At 46.2% G+C, this 22,367-nt stretch overlaps 1 protein-coding gene across 1 annotated transcript in view; it reads right to left on the bottom strand.

The window, feature by feature from the left end:
- Positions 1-22,367, bottom strand: part of KATNAL2 (katanin catalytic subunit A1 like 2) — a 306,132-nt gene that overhangs the window by 216,316 nt on the left and 67,449 nt on the right. Inside the window, exon 2 of the mRNA XM_086963443.1 lies at positions 2,547-2,617. Coding sequence (XP_086819569.1) covers positions 2,547-2,617 — 71 coding nt within the window. The remainder of the gene's footprint in view (positions 1-2,546; positions 2,618-22,367) is intronic.

The following is a 22,367-nucleotide window of genomic DNA, read 5'->3' as shown; positions in this document are numbered from 1 at the left end:
TAACGTAGATAGTCGCACAGTTCTGGGGTGCGTCTGGACCGCAAAAACCAAAGTCCATGGCCCAGCCCGGCCTCGGTCAGCCCCGGACTACCACAGACTGTCCCGTCCTTGTCCCGGGCTTCTCCCAGCTACGCCCGCGAGCGTCCCGCGACGCGGGGGCTGTGCAAGATGTTATAGCGCCTCCGAGTGCGAGATTCGCGGTGGCAGCTCCCGCCGCTAGGGATTCTGGGGCGGGTAGTTTGCTCCTCCACAAGGCGGCCGTTTCAAGGGTGTGTAACGGCGGCGGGAGGGAGGTCGAGCGAGTCCAGCACTCTGATGGTGACCAGATGGCAATGAGGATAGCCCCAACAGCTATCCTAGCTAGCTAGTCATGTTCCTGTGTGTACCATAGCATAGAATGATATACATTTTGATTCTGCCTTCATACCATGTGCAGGAATATATCTGCATATTGTTTACATCTAAACCCCCAAAGATATAAATACTTAGAAATCACGCTGGTCTAGCTCATCAAACAACCACTACTAATTCTGCAACACCCAATGGTATAAATTCTGCTGCTACTAATACTACGCACTTATACTTGTACTGTTAGTAGGTGCATATTTTACTTCTAACTGTTAGACCTAGCACCATTGCTGTGGGTTTCCCCTCTATTTTTGCCTTTGCCCACTTTGTTTTCACTGTGTGTTGGACTTCGTTTTGCTAGTCTAGATGCTTTGGGCACATAGCCACTGCTGTTCAGTGCCAAAGTGCAAGTGCTCCCTTTTTAAATTATTGTTATGGATTGGTGATTCCATGATTGGTATATTTGATTTACTAGTCAGTCCTTCCTTGATGGGAATTCTGACCTGCCAAGAGGTGCCTGTAGCTGTTCGTGGCCTCTGGGGGTTGTTCTGGCTGTTGGGAGCTGGAAAAGCAATGCAACAACGAGAAGCGTGACGCATCCGCACCTGTTTCTGACGCATCGCCGAAGAAATCGACGAAGCGCCTGCCCGCGGCTCGATAAATTGCTGCACGCGACATCGAGTGCACCGATCTCCGAAGTACGAGAGCGCCACATCCATTCAGACGCAAGCCCTGCTGTGAGGCTGCAAGAACCCATGCATCGTGCCAGATCGTCGCATCGCATTGAGGCACCAAGTCTGTTGCATCGTTGGGGGTCGCAGTAAGAAACTGATGCATCACCTCCCCAAGCAGAAAGAAACCGATGCATCAGCTACTCTCCGGTAAGGAACCAATGCATCACCTCCCCGAGCAGCAGTAAGGAACCGATGCATCACCTCACCCAGAGCAAGGAACAGACGTCTCACCTCCCCTGAGTGTAAGGAACTGACGCATCACCTTTCCTGCGACTCTTTTTGTTTATGTACGTGACACATCCAAGGTACTTTGTGTGAAAAGCGTCGCCTCAGCAAGTTGCTTTGAACTGAACTATTTCTACCATTTGAAAGTCATATTTTTATTACTGAATTGTGGATTTTTGTCGTTTTGGACTCGTTTTGATTTAGATAAAGATTACTTATTTTTCTAAACTGGTGTGGTGTCCATTTGTAATGTTTTCACTGTATTACTGTATGTGTACACAAATGCTTTACACACTGCCTCTGAGATAAGCCTGGCTGCTTGTGCCAAGCTTCTAAGAGGGTGAGCAGGGGTTATTTTAGAAGTGTATCCCCGAACCCGGACTAGGAAGAAGGGTCCCTACATGGATAAAGGTACCTATCTTTGCCAACTAGAGACCCCATTTGTAACACTAACGCATATCTTTTTTCTATCACTAAAACTATTACAACTCTTAGCACTACTGTAGTGAACATTACTAGTACTACTAGTGTTGCCTTTATTTCTTCTAATATTTATACTATTCCTGGATGTCTGCGCCAGAACGCCTCCCCGGGCGCTGGAACGCCCACTTGTGGCGCAGGGCTTTACAACGTGGCGCATCTCCCAGATGCGTCCCGTTGTAAATACCCCGCAGCATGGTGCTGGCTTTGCGCCGCCGCTGCGTCCCAAAAGTGACGCAACGGCAGCGCAAATGTGGCGAACGGGGCTTGTAAACCTGCCCCTAAGTTGGAAGGGATTTCAAAGTGTTTGTTTCTGGGTGGGTGGACGTGACTTGAAGGGAGTATACATCTTTAGAGGAGAGAGGGGTAGGATTGACACCAACTGGGATAAGCAGCAGGATACACAGCATGAATGTGTTAGTAAAACCAAAAGATATTGTAACATTGTTTATCACCGCTTTGCTTCTGATGTACTTCCTCTTCTACTCTGATGTCACCTCCGGTAGCATGAGATAAATAAAGGTCACACACTAGAGGCAATCTGATGCATATCAAAATAATAAAATAACATGGATGCAAAGACGTCTTGAAAATAATTCTAGCAGATGTAAAACATTCATAGTAAAGAACAATATATTTACTATTAAAAAAAGAAATTAGGCTGCCAAGAGTATGGATGGGTTTGGAAAAGTCATGTAACAGCTGCATTTCAATAGCCTAAAGGTCCCACCAACAGACACACGTCACGATGTCACTTACCCTTCTTGCATCAAATAATGTACTATGAGGATGAGGAGATTCTTACGGCGCGCTTCCGTGCGCATTTCTTCCTGTAAAACAATATTTGATTTTGTTTAGTTTCACGGTTTACTGGGATAGAGTGTAGATGAATATCAATGCAGCCAGTGAGACTGCATGGGGGACCCTGTAAACACTACTCCCCGATGGCAGCTGAGACAGTGTCACTCGCACAGCATCTCTTCCAAGACAACTGAAATACACCTAAAAAGATCTCATTTATAATTCAGTGGATATAAAAAAACATTTACTATAGGTCAATGCCCGCAGGAGCAGGAAATAACGATTGTTAATGACCCTTTTCGGTAATTATGGACCCTAGCCGCATAAGACAGCCCATAAAGGTGGAGTGGTGATTTACCCCCTTATTGGCTCTAGCTCAAGACAACAAGTCTATTAACACCAATAGCATTCCACCACTTAACAGGGAAAGACTCTAAACCAGCAGCAAGTGATGCGTTACTCAAGCTACATTGTGTGCTGGTTCCCCTTATTGCTTCGCTAAGGAAAGTACCTTGACCAACACAGTGAAGTGGAGAAAAGCAGAGAAACAGCTGCATTTGTTTAGCTCCTTATTCTGCTTTGTGTGTTCAGTTAAGGTGGTAGGGAAGAGATGGTATTTTATTATGTGAAATACACACCTGTGACCATAATGTTAATAGGTGCACTGTGACTGTCCCCATTTAAACAGGAATACAGGCTTCATATACAATTTACTTTCCACAGTATTTCTTTTAATTTTCTTGAGAATAGAAAGGACAATGAACTTTTGCATCGACAGCTTGACTTTCAGGAAGGAATTCTGGAATCCAAGGAGAAAATGGTTCAGCACATGAAGTACTTGCTATAGATATTTGGTTTTGTCTCCAGATCACTGTTTGAATCTCAGGAAGATCAATTTGACGTTGCATCATTCTGGAAGTGATACATTGAATAACACGGGCAACTGACACTTATGTTATTTACAGTGCTTAGAAATCTTAAATCTGCAGTATGAAGCACCTTATATAAATAAGAATTTAATAGGGGACCTATTCACAAAGGTGAATTTGCTAGTGAGTGAATCTACACATGTAATTTACCTATTACATTTTTGTGGTAAATTTTGTACTTTTGGATATTCATTATTTTTACTGTAAATTTACTACAAAGAGTAGCCATGTAAGTCTACTCTTTGTAGTAATTTTACACTGAAAGTAATGAATTTCCAAAAGTACAAAAACAGGGGGTGAAGCCAAATAAATTACTACAGTCAAAAAGAACCCTAAACAGTAGTAGCTCAGACCTGGTGCAAGTCCAGCACCACACATTGCCAACCATGGGTAATGTGACTCCCTGTCCCGAACAATAATGGAGGGAGGGACTTAAAATAGAACCCTGAAACAAATAATGTAAAACATTGTTTTATTGTGAGAAAAATGTGTGATATATAAATATAAATATATATATATTCATACACACACACAAACACAATATACATATATACACCAATATTTCCACAAAAAAACAACAGTTACAGGAACATTATAGTTAGAAAATAAAATTAAAGAACCTTAGATATTCACTGCAAAAACCAATGGTTACAGGGGTGTTCTAGTTATGCTCAGATTTCACTACTACAAAATTGATGTAATCTGAGATGTCCAGAGTGATGTCACTGACCATGTCATGAGTGATGTATTATGTGAGGGTATAAGCAGTGATTTGCGGGGGCATACGTCATAGTTAGCTCAGGTAACTATAACTGCTGAATTTCTATGGTTTGGTACAAGTGGAATCGGACTCCAACTATAATGTTGATGTAACCTTTGTTTTTTTAAGTGAATTTCTAAGGTTTTCAAATTCTATTTCCTAACTATAATGTCCCTTTAATTTAAATTTTTGCTAGTGAATTTCCACGTTTTTTAAATTGTTGTATTTTTTTATTTATTTCCGAACTAACCTTTGAGAGTGGGTGTGAGTGGCGGTATAGGTCGATAAGTGGGTATGTGAGTGGCTGTATTGGTCGATGAGTGGGTGTGCGAGTAGCTGTATGGGTCTGTGAGTGAATTTGTGAGTGATTGTAAAGGTCTGGGAGTGTTTGAGTGAGTGCCTGTGTGGGTCTGTGAGTGCCAGTCCGGGTCTGTGAGTGGTGCTATGGGTCTGTGAGTGAGTGTTTTTGTGGGTGTGTGAGTGGCTGTATGGGTCGATGAGTAGTTTTGTTAGTGGTTGTATGGATGTGTGAGTGGGTGCCCGAGTAGCTGTATGGTTCTGTGAGTGAGTATGTGAGTGACTGTAAAGGGCTGGGAGTGTGTGTGTGAGTGCCTGTGTGGATCTGTGAGTGCTTGCCCGGGTCTGTGAGTGGCTCTATGGGTCTATGAGTGGGTGTGTGAGTGTCTGTGTGGGTCTGTGAGTGGGTGTGTGAGTGACTGTGTGGGTCTGTGAGTGGGTTTGTAAGTGGTGCAATGGGTCTGTGAGGGGGTGTGTGAGTGTCTTTGAGGGTCTGTGAGTGGGAGTTTGTGTGGGTATGTCAGTGGCTGTGTGGGTCTGTCAGTCACTATGTGGGCATGTGAGGGCCTGTGTGTGTAGGTGAGTGGGTGTGTGAGTGGTGCTAAGGTTTTTAGACATTTGCATACTTAGGGTATCTAAAAGGATTAACCATGAACTCTTCTCTCACCAGAAGACGACAAAAGAAACCACTTGTCACAGTCACAACAGATCAGATTGCGCTCCAATAGATCAACAATAGATTCACCTCCATTAAGGATTCCATATTATTTTTCAGCGTGGTGTACGTGAGAAAACACACCTGCTTTGCTTTTGTGAAGTCCAAGAAGTTGGGATCATTTGTGGTTAACAGAAGTAGAGCTTCAGCTGGCTCACCTGTTAAGTTTATATTTGTAAGTGCTTGCAGTTGAGGTTTAATTTCTGTGAAATGAACATCAGGGCCATAATAGAACCTCATTTTTTGTCTACAAAGAGTCCATAATTTTAGCGAAAATGTCTACCTAACTGTAGTATTTTCTACTGGTTAATTGGTAAGTGCTACCTTCGCTGGTAAATGTCTAGTGAATATTCTACACTACAGCTGCATAAAGGACCACAAGGTAATGTCTCCAGGTACCTTGTGTGCATGTAATTTCATCAATGTAATTGATTCTGCAGCGTCTTCATCAAAAAATCTGTGATAACATGAATCCGGTCAGTATAAGATGACTTGACTACAAAGGGGTGAATCTCCACCAAACAGAGGTACTTCCTCCTAAATATATGAAGTAAGTGTTTCTTTCTTTAGTGGAGATGTCCTCGTATTCATCTGCATCAAGAACAAATCACCCAAATCAGTGGGAAACACGCTTGGCCTTTTGGTAAGCTGTCCCCCCACACTATTTTTTCAATAATGCCCCCGGGATTTGGCCCCCCCGGGGGCAAATTAACATATTTACAGCGGGAGACCGCGATTCTTTTTTTTTTATATCGCTCGGATGCGCGGGTCCTTGTGGCACCCCCTGAGCAGCCCTAGGGGGTCAGGGTGCTTCTACCCTGCCCCCTTTTCGTGTTTTTTGCGTTTTTGTTTGATTTCTTGTGCCTCGGTTCTACTGAGGCACAAGACGGCTGCCAACACTTCCTGATTTGGGTGTTGACAGCCAATTAAAAAGCAGCTCGTGCACGGCAGGGTGCGTGCAGGCTACTCGTAGGGTACGCGGACCCTCCGAGCCCATTTTCTCAGAAACTACTGAACAGATTTACACCAAATAAGCAACAGGCACAAGTCTGAACTGAGGACTACCTCTTTGCCAAATTTGGTGTAATTCCGTTCAGCCAATCGGGCTGCAGCCGTGGCTAAAGGTCTTATGGGAAATGGCATGTGGAAATCACGTTTTGGGACCCCACTTTTTTCTCGGCCCCCGCTTGATTCATCAATCGGAGCCAAAGTTATTGTCAATAGAATGTTGCAGATTTCCTAAGCATAATAGGTCCTCACTATAACTACCTACCGGCAACCGCCAGTAGGAGATATATATATATATATATATATTGGCAAACAATAGAGCATGCAGCTCTCGCACGCGAAGGTCCGTGCACGGTACGCGTACGGTGCGCGCTTCTAAGAAATATGTACATTTTTTTCCTTTTGATTTTCTCAGGAACTACTGGAGGGATTTACACCATTTAAGCAAAAGGGCGATCTGCGAACCGAACTCTACCTCTCTGCCAAATTTGATGTAATTCCGTTCAGCCGTTCGGGCTGTAGCCGTGTCTAATCGTCCTATGGAAAATAACATGGGGAAAACACGTTTTGGGACCCCCCTTGACGAATCCCCCCAAAACTTTCAGGGAAGGAGCGGAGCGGGCCATCTTCTTTGAGAAATTCGCGAAGATTCATCAACCGTCGCCAAAGTTATTCCCAATAGAATGTTGCGGATTTCCTATGGAAAGTAGGTCCTAACTATATATACCTATTAGCAAACCCCAAGTTGGTTTTATACCATATGGTGAATTTTTGCGAATGAAACAAAACTGTTCAGAAGAAGAAGAAATGGAGAATAAGTTCAAAGAAACCAAAGATCGTTTCATCGCCCGTGGATACAAACATTCTGATATCATAAAAGGAGAACAAAGAGCCAGACTGAGAACGAGAGCGGAAACGCTTATACCCAAAAATAAGAAATTAAAACCCGATGATCAACCAAGAATGATTCTCACATATTCTAAGGAAAGTTTCAAAATTCGACAAATTTTAACCAAATATTGGAGTGTGCTAAAAAAGACACTGAAATTGGCACTCTTATTGGAGAAAGACCATTGATAACCTTTCGCAAAGCACCTTCAATACAGGATACTGTGGTCAACAGTCATTTCAGAACTATCAAACCAGTGACTTGGCTGGAAAAAAGACAGTATGGTTTTACCAAATGCCAATTCTGTAAGGCCTGCAAAATTGGCCAAAACTTGAAAATTCTAAAAGACCCAAAAGGACGAATTTTTGAAATAAAAGAAAAAATAACATGTGAGTCACAATTCGTGGTTTACCAACTTCAATGTTTCTGTGGAATGAAATATATTGGCTCAACATCATGTCCTCTTAAAAAAAGGATCTTGGAACACATAAGATCGTTTCAAAACTGTGATTATAGCTATGTTATTGCCAAACATCTAAAAACTCATCCTGGCAAAACCTGGATGGATGTGAAATACACAGGAATAGCAATGATAAAGGAAAATGAAGGAGGAGGTGATCGGCTTACCAAATTAAGACGTCTCGAATCTAAACTAATAATTAGATTCAAAACCAGAACCCCTATGGGCTTGAATGGGGATGAGGAGATGCATGTACATTTATAAACTATGGCATCACTCTATTCTTCATGAACAGTGAAAAAATGTAAATCAAAAACTGAAATCAAATGTTGAACCATATAATGATATTCCTTGCTGAAACCTATATGTATGAATAGTAATGCTTTAACTTGCTTAAATGAACTAAATATGACAGAGATGATACAAAGGTTTTAATCGAAATGTATATATTGTCAGGGTGAGGTGGATGCTGTATAGCTTGACGCATGCATATACTGGATTTAAATTTGGCACTCAGCCACAAATATTTTATGACATGATATTTAAATGTCTAAGCATTATTCCAATTGATAACGCTTTATGTTTTTTGGATATTGACGTTCTAAACGCCAATTTAATGCATATATCAAGGGTAAATCCTTGGACAAACATCCTTAAATAAAGTAATGCAAAGCGCCAAACAGCGGCATTCCTTCACAGTGACCATGCTAACAACATTAGCAAGTAATTAGTTTGCCTACTGCTACCAGAATGCATCATAATGTGCTGACTGGGTTAACCAGTATAAATATGCAACATAAACAAAGGACAAATGTTTGAAAACCGTGATCAGGGACGTGTAACAGTCCGAAACGCGTAGGTGGGGTAAAACCTACAGGAGAATAAACAAACTAGCGTAATCCAAAGTGGTGTGCGGCGTCTTCTTTACTGAAGAATTATTTGCTCCACCAATTAACAGCGAGGCTGTCCCGACCCTCGCCGCCAGCACCGGCTTCAAGCTGCTCCCCCCACCTTGGGACATTTGCTCGTGAATATATATATATATATATTACCTACTGGCGATAGCCAGTAGGTATATATAGTTAGAACCTAGTTACCATAGGAAATGCCGAACTTTCTTTTGGGAATACCTTTGGCGCCGATTGAGGGATCTGACTGTAATTTTCCTCAAACTTGTCTCGCTGCGCTCCGCTCCTTCCCTTAAAGTTTCGGGGGGATTCGTCAAGAGGGGCCGAGATAAAAGGGGGGTCCCAAAACATGTTTTCCCCATGTTAATTTCCATAGGGACATCTGGCAAGGCTACAGGTCGAACGGCTGAACGGAATTACACCTAACTTGGCAAAATGGTAGAGCCTGGTATGGAGTAGTGCCTTTTGTATGTTTGGTGTAAATCCATCCAGTAGTTTCTGAGAAAATTGAATGTGAAAATGAGTCCAATGCAATTTTGCATTGGACCTTTAGACACAGCTACAGCCCGAACGGCTGAATGGAATTACTGCAAACTTGGCAAAATTGTAAAGACTGATATGCAATAATTTATTTTGTATATTTGGTAAAAATCCCTCCAGTAATTGTTGAGAAAATCGACTTTTTTCAAATTATATATCTATAGGCGGGACACGGTGCACGCTCGTGAGCGCACCGTCCTTGCACCGTCCTTGCACATGCGCGGACATTAGCGTGCGAGCACGGAATTCTGATTGGCTGTTGGACGTCTGTCAACATTCCAAAACAGAAATTGTTGGCAGCAATCTTGTGCCTCGGTAGACTGAGGCACAGGAAAGCAGAAAAACAAACATATAGAACTAAAAAGGGGGCAGGGTAGAAGTTTCCTGACCCCTTAGGCCTGCTCAGGGGGTCCCACAAGGCACCCCCAGGCCCCAATTTTTATTTTATTTTTTCGAAACAAATTGCAGGGGTACGCGCACCGTGCGTGCACAGTACGAGTACCGTACGAGTACCGTACGAGCACCCCATGATTTTTCAAAAATAAAAACTTGTTTTTGGGCCTGGGGGAGCCTTGTGGGACCCCCTGAGCAGGCCTAGGGGGTCAGGGTGCTTTTACCCTGCCCCCTTTGCGTGTTTTGCACCTTTGTTTCACTGCTTTCTTGTGCCTTGGTTCTACCGAGGCACAAGATGGCTGCCAACACTTCCTGGTTTGGAGTGTTGACAGACAGTGGCAGCCAATCAACATGCATTTCACAGGAAAGCAGCATGCTCATTGGCTGTCAACACTTCTAACCAGGAAGTGTTAGCATTCATCTTGTGCTAGGTAGACCAAGGCACAAAAGAAGCAGAGCTCACAGCCCACACAGCTCTCACAGCCCACACAGCTCTCACAGCCCAAACAGCTCTCACATCTCACAGCTCAAACAGCCCACACAGCCCTCACAGCCAACACAGCTCTCACAGCCAACACAGCTCTCACGGCCCTCACAGCCCACACAGCTCTCACAGCCCACACAGCCCACACAGCCCACACAGCCCACACAGCCCACACAGCTCTCACAGCTCTCACAGCCCACACAGCCCACACAGCCCACACAGCTCTCACAGCCCTCACAGCCCTCACAGCCCACACAGCCCACACAGCCCACACAGCTCTCACAGCCCACACAGCCCACACAGCCCACACAGCCCACACAGCTCTCACAGCCCACACAGCCCACACAGCTCTCACAGCCCACACAGCTCTCACAGCCCACACAGCTCTCACAGCCCTCACAGCCCTCACAGCCCACACAGCCCACACAGCCCACACAGCTCTCACAGCCCACACAGCTCTCACAGCCCACACAGCTCTCACAGCCCACACAGCTCTCACAGCCCACACAGCTCTCACAGCCCACACAGCTCTCACAGCCCACACAGCTCTCACAGCCAACACAGCTCTCACAGCCAACACAGCTCTCACAGCCCACACAGCTCTCACAGCCCACACAGCTCTCACAGCCCACACAGCTCTCACAGCCCACACAGCTCTCACAGCCCTCACAGCCCTCACAGCCCACACAGCTCTCACAGCCCACACAGCTCTCACAGCCCACACAGCCCACACAGCTCTCACAGCCCACACAGCTCTCACAGCCCACACAGCTCTCACAGCCCACACAGCTCTCACAGCCCACACAGCTCTCACAGCCCACACAGCTCTCACAGCCCACACAGCTCTCACAGCCCACACAGCCCACACAGCCCACACTCTCACAGCCCAAACAGCTCTCACAGCCCACACAGCTCTCACAGCCCACACAGCTCTCACAGCCCACACAGCTCTCACAGCCCACACAGCTCTGGCAAAGATAATACCAGCAGCGAACAAGCACTGGCAAAGGCAATAACGGCGGCAAACAAACACTGACAAAGACAATAACGGCAGAAAAAAAAACACTGGCAAAGACAATAACGGCAGCAAAGAAACACAGGCAAAGGCAATATCAGCAGCGAAGAAACACTGGCAAAGATAATACAATCAGGGGGCAGGGGCACGAAAAACGGCACAATCAGGGGAAAGAAGGCCCAACAAACGGCACAATCAGGGGGCAGAAGGCAAGAAAAAACTGCACAATTAGTGGGCAGAAGGCAACAAATACGGCACAATCAGGGAGCAGAAGGCAAAAAATACAGCACAACATCATCAGCAGTGGATTGCGGGTGCGCGAAATATAGTTAGTACAACTAACTATATAGGAGCAATTTCAATGGATTTTTAAATGCTAATTCCTAACTATATAAGGCCTGAAACCTATGGTTTTTTCAGTGAATATATATATATATATATATATATATATATATATATATATATATATATATATGTCCCTGTCCGCCCTATAATTTCCGCTCAAAGGGGTCTGTTGGAATCTATGTCAAAGTATGTGGACTTCTTCCTTCACGACTATGTAGAAAATCTTCCCTCATACATCAGGGACACTAGTCATTTTTTGGAGAAATTGAGAGAAATCACATGGGAGGAGGACTACCACTTCATAGTAATGGACATATGCTCCCTTTACACTAGCATTAATCATCATGATGGCCTGAATGCTGTAAGTCAGTTTCTTTCTAACAGAGATGTGTGTATTTATCATCACAACAAGATGTTATTGAGGATAACAGAGATATGTCTCACTAACAATTTCTTTTTATTGAATAAAGAGGTACACCAACAGTTGAGGGGAGTGGCTATGGGAGCATGCTTCTCCCCCAGCTATGCATGTTTACATGTTGGCTGGTGGGAAAAGCATGTTCTAGAGTCCACTCACGGTGACGCATTTTCAAACCATGTCATCAAATGGTGGAGGTTTATTGATGATGTGTGTGATATGGCGAGGCACATAGGAGTCGGCACAGAAATTTGAGGATGACATTAATGAAAACACTTTAAATTTGCAATTCACTGAACAATTGTCATGAGAACCTGGGCAAGGGTACAAGTGTATTATCAACTTCATACAGACTGTTTTGCTTGAATCTGGATGGACATCGTGAACGGGGCTGGGGTGGGACCCGGGTGGGAATGGTTCATACGGGGTAGGTGGGGGGGGTGAGGGATGTTCGATAACAATGTTTTATCTTGACTACTGTATTGATTGCTTTTCTTTGCATTTTGATTTTATACTCACAGCCCCTCCGGTGTTCTGAGTACTGTGAATGTCATGCAATCTCACTCAAATAACAATAAAACTTTGTTCTGAAAAAAAAAATATGCAAGTCACTGCATCAACAATTTAAGAGTGGAATTTTTAGATGTGGAAATTTATGTAGAATCCAACATCATCAATACTAAGTTACATAGAAAGGCAACAGCTGGCAATTCTATACTACATGCCAGCAGTAACCATCCAAGACGCCTGATTAAAAGCATCCCCTATGGGAAGTTTTTAAGGATTAAAAGGATATGCAGTAACAAAACTGACCTTGATGTCTGCCTATCAGAGTCAGGGCATAGATTCAAGGCACGCGGTTACAGGATAAAAGATTTACAGATTGCACTTTCTAAAGTACCGGATCAAATAACTATACATCCACAGTTAAATAGTGATGAGGCACCCGTAAGAGATACACCACATAATGAAGGCAGTAAGAAATCGGTGGTTAGGCTCATCACTACTTACAGTTGTCAGGAAAAGCAGGTTAGAAAAGTCATGAATAAAAATTGGCCCATTCTGAAAACCGATATCACTTTAGCCCCAGAACTTGAACCTTTGCCAACCATCGCTTTCAGAAGGGCTTACTCTATGAGGGTGCCCTAGTGAAAACCAGTCTTGAAGTGATCGAAAGTAGTAATTGGCTGGCAAGTAGAAAGGGGTTCTATAAATGTAGTACATGTAGGGTGTGCAGGTTTGAGGTAAACAAGAGTGAATTTTTAGATGCTTTTTCCCCTTACCCCATATAAAATAATGGGTCTACACACATGTAAATCGGACCATGCAGTATATGTTTTGGAATGTACTTGTCACCTACAGTACTTAGGTAGTACTAAACTTCCAGTTTTCAATCGTATTTTGCAGCACCTACGCGCGATTGTTAATTCAGATTCCACCTATCCAGTCACGCGTCATTTCAAGTTGGTTCCTCAAAACAATTTTAAAAACCTCAGCTATTTTTTTATTGATGTAGTCCCTAAATCAATTAGGAGTGTTAACAGAGAGAAAAACTGCATCAATTAGAGAGTCGGTACATTTTACGGTTGGACACCAAAATGCCGAAAGGTTTGAATACAGGAGAAGATTTGTACAACTTTCTGTAAATCCGATATAAATTTGATTCCTGTTGCTGCTTATCTATGATGAAATATATTTTTGATGAGTCTTTAGATATGTGTATTTATTTATGTGTAATGAACTGATTATTTATTGGATTTTAGCCTCACTTTTATCAGATTTGACTGGTTTTACTAGATTGCTGGTTTTACTGCTTTTAATTCGGTGTCTGTGTGGTATTTGGATCTAATGGTAGTTGGTTTTGCACATTCTTAGATATATATATATATATTTATATTCTCATTATTGTCTGTGAACTTTTATGTCAATATGATCTGATGCAGTATTGTTTTTCACATCTGTAAGTATTCTTGTTTATATGACCAGCACTTTAACGCCGATTGTTTTACACATTCCCAATTTTGATGAATTTATACTGTTAATCTCGGGCAGTGAAATATGGGAGAATTTTTTCTCTGTAGGATTATGAAACATTAATAGCATCCGCTATATCTGCTTAAAACGCGACTTTAATTTTATCGTGTTCTCTTATAATTTTAATAGTTGACTGATATGAATTTGCACTTTGAATATATGCACTTTTCAATACTAGGTACTACAACTAAGGCACTATGCACTTTATTGTGTTGACAGACTTATAACCAGTTCCTATGGGCACTTGCCCAATATTACCGATTTGCACTAATTTTTGCAAGATTACATTATGGAGTCGTATTGAGGAAATCCTATGTATTTACTTTTACTTAATGCATGTATAAAAAATGGAAAGGATTACCTGTGGGAAAAGATTGTTTTTAAATGCAATAGCAATGACAGTATAACGAATGGGTACCCCTTTCATTTTTTTGACTCTTTGGCATAGTCTGTCTTCTATCTCCATGTCATCCATAGGGGAGGGATAAGTTGTTACACTGGTATTTAAATCACACGTGGTTTTGAACATGTCATGTGATCAAGACCAGGGTGACCCGGTCGAAACGAGTCATGTTGTGATCTGGGACAATAAATTGCACTGAAGAAAAACCGTTCCTATGTTGTGGTCCGTTGCTATATACTGTGCTGGAAAAGTGCATATGATCAGGCTCTGGTGTTGGATAAATATATATATATATATATATATATATATTTTTTTTTTTCCGGTCAGAACGTGGTGGGGACAGGGAGAAAGTACTACGCATCACAGAGTCTAGGTACATCATGGACCTCAAAACAATGACACCATGGGGTCTCAATAATGACGCAGAAATGTGGGTACACCTGTGAGATAATAATAGTTGCAGCCCTAAATGTGCTAATCAAAAACAAAAATACAGTCCTATTTGTATTTTGTATACTTGCAAAACTCCCATGAATAACCTTGTAAATATGTAAATATTTGTATCAAATATGTTTAGGATTCAAGCCCATACAGGGCTACATAACGAAAATGTAAACAAACTGTGAAGCTCTGTAGTTTGTTAACACTATCTGATCTTAGGGGATACACCCCAGTATAACATCTTTGGGAATCCTAATGAATTCAATCTCGGAGATATTTGGATGAAATGGGACATTATATTTGATAATCTGAATGAAATAGAGTGTGCACAATAATAATGAAATGTTTGTTGTTGTCAACGGTTTTAATTTTGCACTTGAGCACTTTATATTCGCTATTTTAACCAGTGTGTAATCTATGTAATACTACACTACAAGATGGCCGCCACTTTCATTGCAATTTACCATCATTTATATTGATGACATTGAAAAGCTGGGTGGGTTTAAAATGGCGATCGTATGTCTGCACAAACTGACAATGACGAAGCTTTTTAGCGAAACGCATCTGTCGGGGGTGAAGGGGGTTTGAAAATAAATTGATTTTGACATCTGGACACCAGAGTGCTTGCCGTTTTTTCGACCGGATTGGTTGATTTGTGCTGCTATATATATATATATAGCAGCACAAATCAACCAATCCGGTCGAAAAAACGGCAAGCACTCTGGTGTCCAGATGTCAAAATCAATTTATTTTCATGCCGGTGATGGGGTTAGATGCTATAGACACCTTCTCGGAGGCTGTGATCCAAGACTAGCGTAATTTAAGGAGTACTATGAAATTCAAACATGAGAATCAAAACTTCACTAATAAACAGCATCTGGCACTTAAAAAGTTATGTGAGGACTCTTCTTTGGTGTGCAAACCCTTGGATAAGGGAGGGAATATTGTTTTGCTCACTAAGTAACAGTATGAAAAAGAAGCGTTACGTCAGCTTAATGACTCTACCACATACATAAAAGTCACGGAATCTGTGTACAACACCAGCATTAAGGAATACCATGATATGATCCTTAAGTGGTATAACAGAGATGCTGAATTATGATGAACATTTATTTTTAAGATGCCTGAATCCAGTAACTCCTACTTTTTATTACCTACCTATTACCTACCTAAGGTACATAAGGACCTAGTAAATCCCCCGGGTAGGCCTATTGTAGCCTCGCAAGGCAGCCTCACAGAACATTTGTCTATATATAGACTTTTTCCTTTCTCCACATGTGGTGAATCTGAAATCATACTTGAAGGACACGAAACAGTTTTTGAACTGTATTGAAAGTATCAAATGGTGTAATTGGTATACTATGTTGGTTATTGACATTACCAGCCTGCACACGTGTATTGCGCACGAAGAAGGGCTGTCTGCTATTTCCTGGTTTCTAGAGAGTAGACCAGTGAAATATTTCGAGCATAATAAGATGCTGCTCGAATTTTTGCGATTCTGCCTGAACAATAACATTTTTCTCTTTGGCAAGGACTTATTTAAACAGCTTACGGGAGTGGCGATGGGTACCTGCTCCGCCCCCAGCTTCGCGAACCTTTTCGTGGGGTGGTGGGAGGAGCAGGTGGCCTGGCCACCCGCTAACAAGAAATTGAATGATCTTGTGAGGTGTTGGTACCGGTATATCGACGACCTTTTTATAATTATGGAGGGATCAGTCGAATTGGCCAGAGAATATATGGAGGTACTAAACACTAATCACAATAATCTGAAGTTCTCAGGAGAAGTAATTCAAACTGAAGTCAATTACCTTGACTTGACAGTGTTTGTTGAGAATGGCAGTCTGCAAACTAAACTCTTTCGGAAGGCGACTGCTGGGAATTCTACTCTATTTGCGACCAGCAGCCACCCGAAGAGTTTTAGTCAATAGTATACCCTATGGAGAATTGCTCCGGATTAAGAGGAACAACACCAATGAACAGGAATTCCGCAAAGCGGCTAGTAGCAGCATACAAAGGTTCAAAGCAAGAGGGTACAAAGAAGGGGTACTCAGGCAGGCTTTGAGCAAGGTGTAGAATCTAGAAAGGAAAGTGCGGCTAGAAAACAAAAAAGTAAAAACGAATGGGGGGGCGTTCAGACTCATAACGACCTACTCCAGTAACGCTGCAGATCTGAAATGCAATATGCGTAAGCATTGGAATATCCTGATGACAGACTATGTCATAAAGAAAGACTTAATGTTAATGTAGTTTCTTATATAGCGCACGTATCACCACAAAGGGTATCTCGGCGCTTGCTTTGCGAACCCGTCCTGGTTTTTCCCTGTGGGATAGCCCAGCTGGGCACCCCCAAGGTGAAAGCCAGGCATCCCGCCGCAGGGGCCGTAGTGGAGATTGAGCAAGCTATTGCCCAGAGTTGCAGAGCGTGAAATCCTGATTCAAGTAGGCACCGAAGCGAGAATTATCAGGTCCGTGGACATTTGGGCTCCAAACCCTGCCGCGTCGGGAATTGAACCCTGGTCCCGGGCCGACCTCTGCTTCTGGGTCTGCCTCCTCTAACTGGTGAGCCACACTTCTCCACTTACCCTCTTATCCTTTGGTCTGACAAGTCTACAGCCCGAACTGCTGAACGGAATTACGCCAAACTTGGCAAAATTGTAGGGACTGGTACGCAGATGTGCCTTTGCTATGTTTGGTGAAAATTGCTCGAGCGGAAAGCTGATTGGCTGTCGGGTGTCTGTCAACATTCAAAACAGTCCGGAGAGTCCGCTGTCGGGTGTCTGTCAACATTCTAAACAGTCCGGAGAGGGGGGCGTGGCCAAGATGGCGGGGTAGAAGGACGTGTCTGCCGGAGCTCCTGACCCCATCCGAGGCCCCAAGCCCTGATCTCAGCTAAATCTCCCCCCCCGGAGCCACACTGTGCAGCTGAGCTATCAGGGGAGGCGGTGACCCACCGACCGCCGCCGCCTGAGCCCCGCAGAGCACGAACTCACCGAGTTCGAAGTGTCGAGTTGCTGACCGGTGCCGACCGAGGCTGGCGCAGCACCCCCGTCCCAACGGAACAGCGGACCACGGAACAGCAGGAAGGCGAGGAGCTGGCCGACTGGAGTGAGCGAGGCTCGTCGGCAACGGAGGACTGAGAGGTGTAGCGCAGCGCGGTGCCCGGGGAGCTTCCGCTCTCCTCCTTGAGCTCCAAGATGGCGGCGGACTGAGGCCGGGGATCTTCGCCCGGACCGGCAGACGGCCCGAAGACCGAACAGTGAGTGCGCCGACTGGAGCAGTCGATCCCCGCTATCAGGTGGGAGCCCTCGGCAGCGAAGCGGGCGGGGAGCCGGAGGCAGCGGGCCCACTTGCTAGAGCCTGCAGATCTCCCCACCCCGGGGTGCTGACTTGACCGGGGTGGGAGTCACGCAAGTGGCCGGCTTGGAGGCCTCCCCGGGCAGTGCGGGGGGCCAGGAGCGGCACGCAGCGGAGTTACGGCCCTAGCGAGCGCTGCTGGGACCGAGAGGACACGGACACCTAACGAGCCTTTGGCACCCCTGTACACCAGCATACTTGTGGCTGTGTCACTTGCGGGGCCCACAGCAAACCGGCCTCGCACCCAGCGTGAAGATACCGGCGGAAGGGCAATGGACACACCCCCGAGGCAGCTCTCTCCCCCGCAAACGCCTCGAAGTACCTGGGGGGGGGGACAGCGAGGGTCCGGGTGGCGGCCATTACCAGCGGACACCGCGACTGACATCAGGCCCAGGCAGGCACGGAGACACGACTGGAGGGCTGTGGAGGAGTGGGCATAGAGCACCCCGGGACACCGTGCTAGTGTGGTGCGTGCCTTGACCCCGGGCCCCGGCTGGACATCAAAACAACGGTGGAGCCCCTGCGCCACTGTCCACCCCAGAAGCACGGCACCGGGGACACCTTAGGGACAACAAGCGTAACTTCCCCCGCTTCGGCCTGGGGTGCAGTTATTGTCCCTGATCGGCCGCGGTCTTTGAGGTTGACGCAGACAGACGCCCACCCTGGACTAGAGGCGGGCTCCTGGGGGTGTGGGAGTCGGCGTGAAGAAAGGCAGAGACGGGCACGAAGGCTAGTGGAAGGGCCTGCATCATGGCTGCTCAACGGGGGGGGTAAACGCAACGATCGCACGCTGCCGGAGATGCTCAACAGACAGCAGAACAAGGGGGACAAGAACTCCTCCTCACCTGGAGCGGCTGGGAGCTTGCAGTCTGGGGCGGCGGCGGAACCTCCGGTCACCAGATCCTTTTTGGAGTCTCTATTTGGCACGCTGAGGGAAGACTTCCAGGCCCTGAAGCAGGAAGTAGCAGGAGAGGTGAGAGAAATTCGCAGGGAAGTGGACGGCTTAGGTGAGAGGGTGGCCACTATCGAGAGCTCCACGCACAGACAAGATGAGGAGATCACTTTTCTACAGCAGGAAGTGCTGACTCTCCGGGAACAACACTTAGACCTCCAATCGCATAACGAGGATTTGGAGAATAGGTCACGAAGGAACAACATTAGGGTCCGGGGTGTGCCATCATCGGAGGAGAACCCAGATGTGGTCAAGTACCTGCAGGAACTCTTTCGCACGATCCTGGGAGAGGGGAACGATTTCCTCATTAGAATCGACAGGGCACACAGGGTGGGACCCCCCAGAAGAGCTAACGGCCCCCCTCCGGACATTCTAGCGTTCCTCCCAGACTTCCCGCTGAAGGAGAGGATCATGGCGGAGGCACGAAAAGCACGCTCGCTCCCCTTCCGCGACCACCCAGTGGCGCTATATCAAGACCTGTCTACACTCACGCTTCAGAAGCGTAAAGCATTTAAGATAGTGATGGACTTCCTCAGGCAGCACGACACGCCCTACTCCTGGGGTCACCCCTTCCGTATTATTTTTAAGTGGCAGGGAGAGACACACCAATTGCGGTCCCTACAGGACACTTGCGAAATCCTGGGCATCACCGCGGAGGAGGAGGAATCCCACACACCGAGAAGGCGACGCACAGCTGACGGAGGTTGGCAACGAGTTGCACGAAGAAGGACAACGGGGGTGTCGCGGAGGCCCGGGTCTCCAACTATCAGAACGGAATGAGAGGACGCTGTTCGGACAGCATCTGAGGAGCTTGGAGGTTCGGGGGAGGTTGCCTTGACCGCTTAAAAGTGCTCCGGGGGGAGTTCATCATGGCACTACTTCAACTGCTGGCTTGGAGTGGGGGGGAGGGGGCGATGGTTTGAACACGTGTGGCTGGACGTCCACAAAGGTAACATTCCACGGACTGGTCCGCTTGGGCCTGTCTGGGACTATTTCAGGGAGTTTTGGGAAGTTTGGGGCGAAGGGGAGGAGTTGGGATGCTGGGGTGTGAGTTGAAGAGGGCGGGGGGGAGGTTGGGGGAGTTGTGGTGTGAGTCAAGGGGAAGGGGGGGGAGGGAGTGTTGGGAGTTGGGAAGGGGAGGAGTCGAGGGGGGGGAAGTTGGGGGCTGCCCTGTCCAGTGCTTTCAAGGTGTCTGCAAGTATTAGTCTAGACACACACGTCCGCTTGGAAGTCATTGTGATGCCACACACTCTGGATCGCACACATTGGCTAGGTAATCCCGATCGTCCATGGCAGAGTTGAAGATAGTTACCCTGAATGTTAAGGGACTGAATAATCCCATGAAGAGGAGGGCTGTCCTGTCATTATTGGAAAACTCCCAGGCAGACATCTGTCTGCTCCAGGAAACCCACCTATTGGCCGGTGATTGTCACAGGTTGCGGTCCCGCCATTTCCCTACACAGTTCTTTTCCTCCAACACGACCAAAACGGCTGGGGTGGCTATCCTTTTGTCCCAATCCTTCAGGGGGGAGGTGCTGCACAAATTTATAGAACAAAAAGGGAGACTTTTGGCCTACAGACTTAAATTGGGAACCCTGGTGTTTACAGTAGGCACAGTTTATGGCCCAAACGAACAGCAAGATAGATTCCTGCGCAAAGCACTGGATGATATCACAGCATCACCGGACAGACACATAATATTAGGAGGAGACATAAATTTGGTTTTTGATTCCTCAAAAGACAGACCAGCGCAGCGACACCCACAAACTGGGGAACTCTCGCAATCAGTGAAGACGCAGTTGGCAGATTTAGACCTGCACGACCTCTGGCGCGGGCTCCACCCAACCGATAGGGACTTTTCCTATTACTCACACAAGACATACGCCAGGCTGGATCATCTGCTGGTCTCTGGGCCTGTCCGTGACTTGGCTACCGCTTCAGAAATAAGAGTCATCTCACTTTCGGACCATGCACCGGTCACGGGGACCTTCCTTCTCCCGCCGAGCTCAGCTCTGCGAGGAGTTTGGCAGCTTCGAGACACGCTTCTACATAAAAAAGCGGTAGTGCAGAGTATCATAGACTCGGTGAAGGATTTTCAACTGCACAACTCTAACTCTGATACTTCACTGTCGACTCAATGGGGGGCGCTTAAGGCGGTGATACGGGGAGAGTTCATTGCGATTTCAACCGCAGACAACCGAGATAGGAAAATAAAGCGGGACGAGCTCACACAGAAGGTCAGGGAGCTAGAGCACGTACATCGTCGCACTGGGGCTCCGAGAGTTTGGAAGCAGTTGAAGGCAGCTAGGAAACTCTTGTCCTCACTGGATTTAGATAGAGCTGAATATGCTGCGCTGCGCCTAAAGCACGCCTATTGTACGGGAGGGGATCGATGTGGCCGCCTACTGGCCGCCAAACTGAGAGTGGCACATCAGAGTCGTCAGGTGAAAGAATTAGTGGGGAGCGCGGGACAGGGGATTTTTGGCGACGCAGAAATTGCCGAGGCCTTCCGCCGATTTTATGCCGACCTGTATGCAGCGGAGGCCGAGCGGATGGAGGAACCGGACGACTACCTTGATTCGGTGCCCCTATCATCCCTAACCCCGGAGCAGGCAGCTTACCTAGAGAGAGAGATCAGAACCGAAGAAGTGATAGCAGCGATTTCTAGGCTTAAATTAGGGAAGGCCCCAGGCCCGGACGGTTACACCACCCTCTTCTACAGAACGTTCGGCGCGACGCTAGCCCCTATTCTGGCCAGGCTGTTTAACTCTTTCTCCGACCCCGGGGCTATCCCTCCGGACCTCCTGCAGGCGACAGTGTCAGTTATTCCCAAACCGGGGAAAGACAGGAAGCAATGCGGGTCGTATAGACCGATCTCCTTACTAAATGTAGATCTGAAAATCTACACGGGGATCCTGGCAACGAGATTAGCACAGTACCTCCCAGGCTTGATTGAACCGGACCAGTCTGGCTTCGTGCCTGGAAGGCAAACTGTGGACAACACTAAAAGGATAGTACACATTTTAGAAAAGGCCTCACGCATTCCGGGGGAGAGGATGCTGCTTTCGGTTGATGCTGAGAAAGCGTTCGACCGGGTGCACTGGCCCTACCTCGAACGGGTGATGGCAAAGTTGGGAATGGGGGAGAAATTCCGGAACATGGTGTTTAACTGCTATAAATTCCCTTCTGCGACTGTGCGAGTAAATGGCTGTGGTTCCCGGCGGTTCGATATCGAACGCGGAACGAGACAGGGATGCCCCCTCTCCCCCCTCCTCTTCGCGCTCTACATGGAGCCCTTTGCTCAACGAGCGGCAGAATACGGACGTGACTGGGGTACGAATGGGTGGTTTCACCCATGCAATAAGCCTTTACGCGGACGATGTAATTTTCACGTTGGAGAACCCGAGGCGGGCCCTGCCCGCATGTATGGCTGA

Source organism: Lissotriton vulgaris, chromosome 3_1 (genome assembly GCF_964263255.1).
Source record: "Lissotriton vulgaris chromosome 3_1, aLisVul1.2, whole genome shotgun sequence".
NCBI classification, from domain to species: Eukaryota; Metazoa; Chordata; class Amphibia; order Caudata; family Salamandridae; genus Lissotriton; species Lissotriton vulgaris.
Note: the sequence above shows the minus strand (reverse complement) of the source record. Positions and strands in the feature narration are given on the sequence as shown.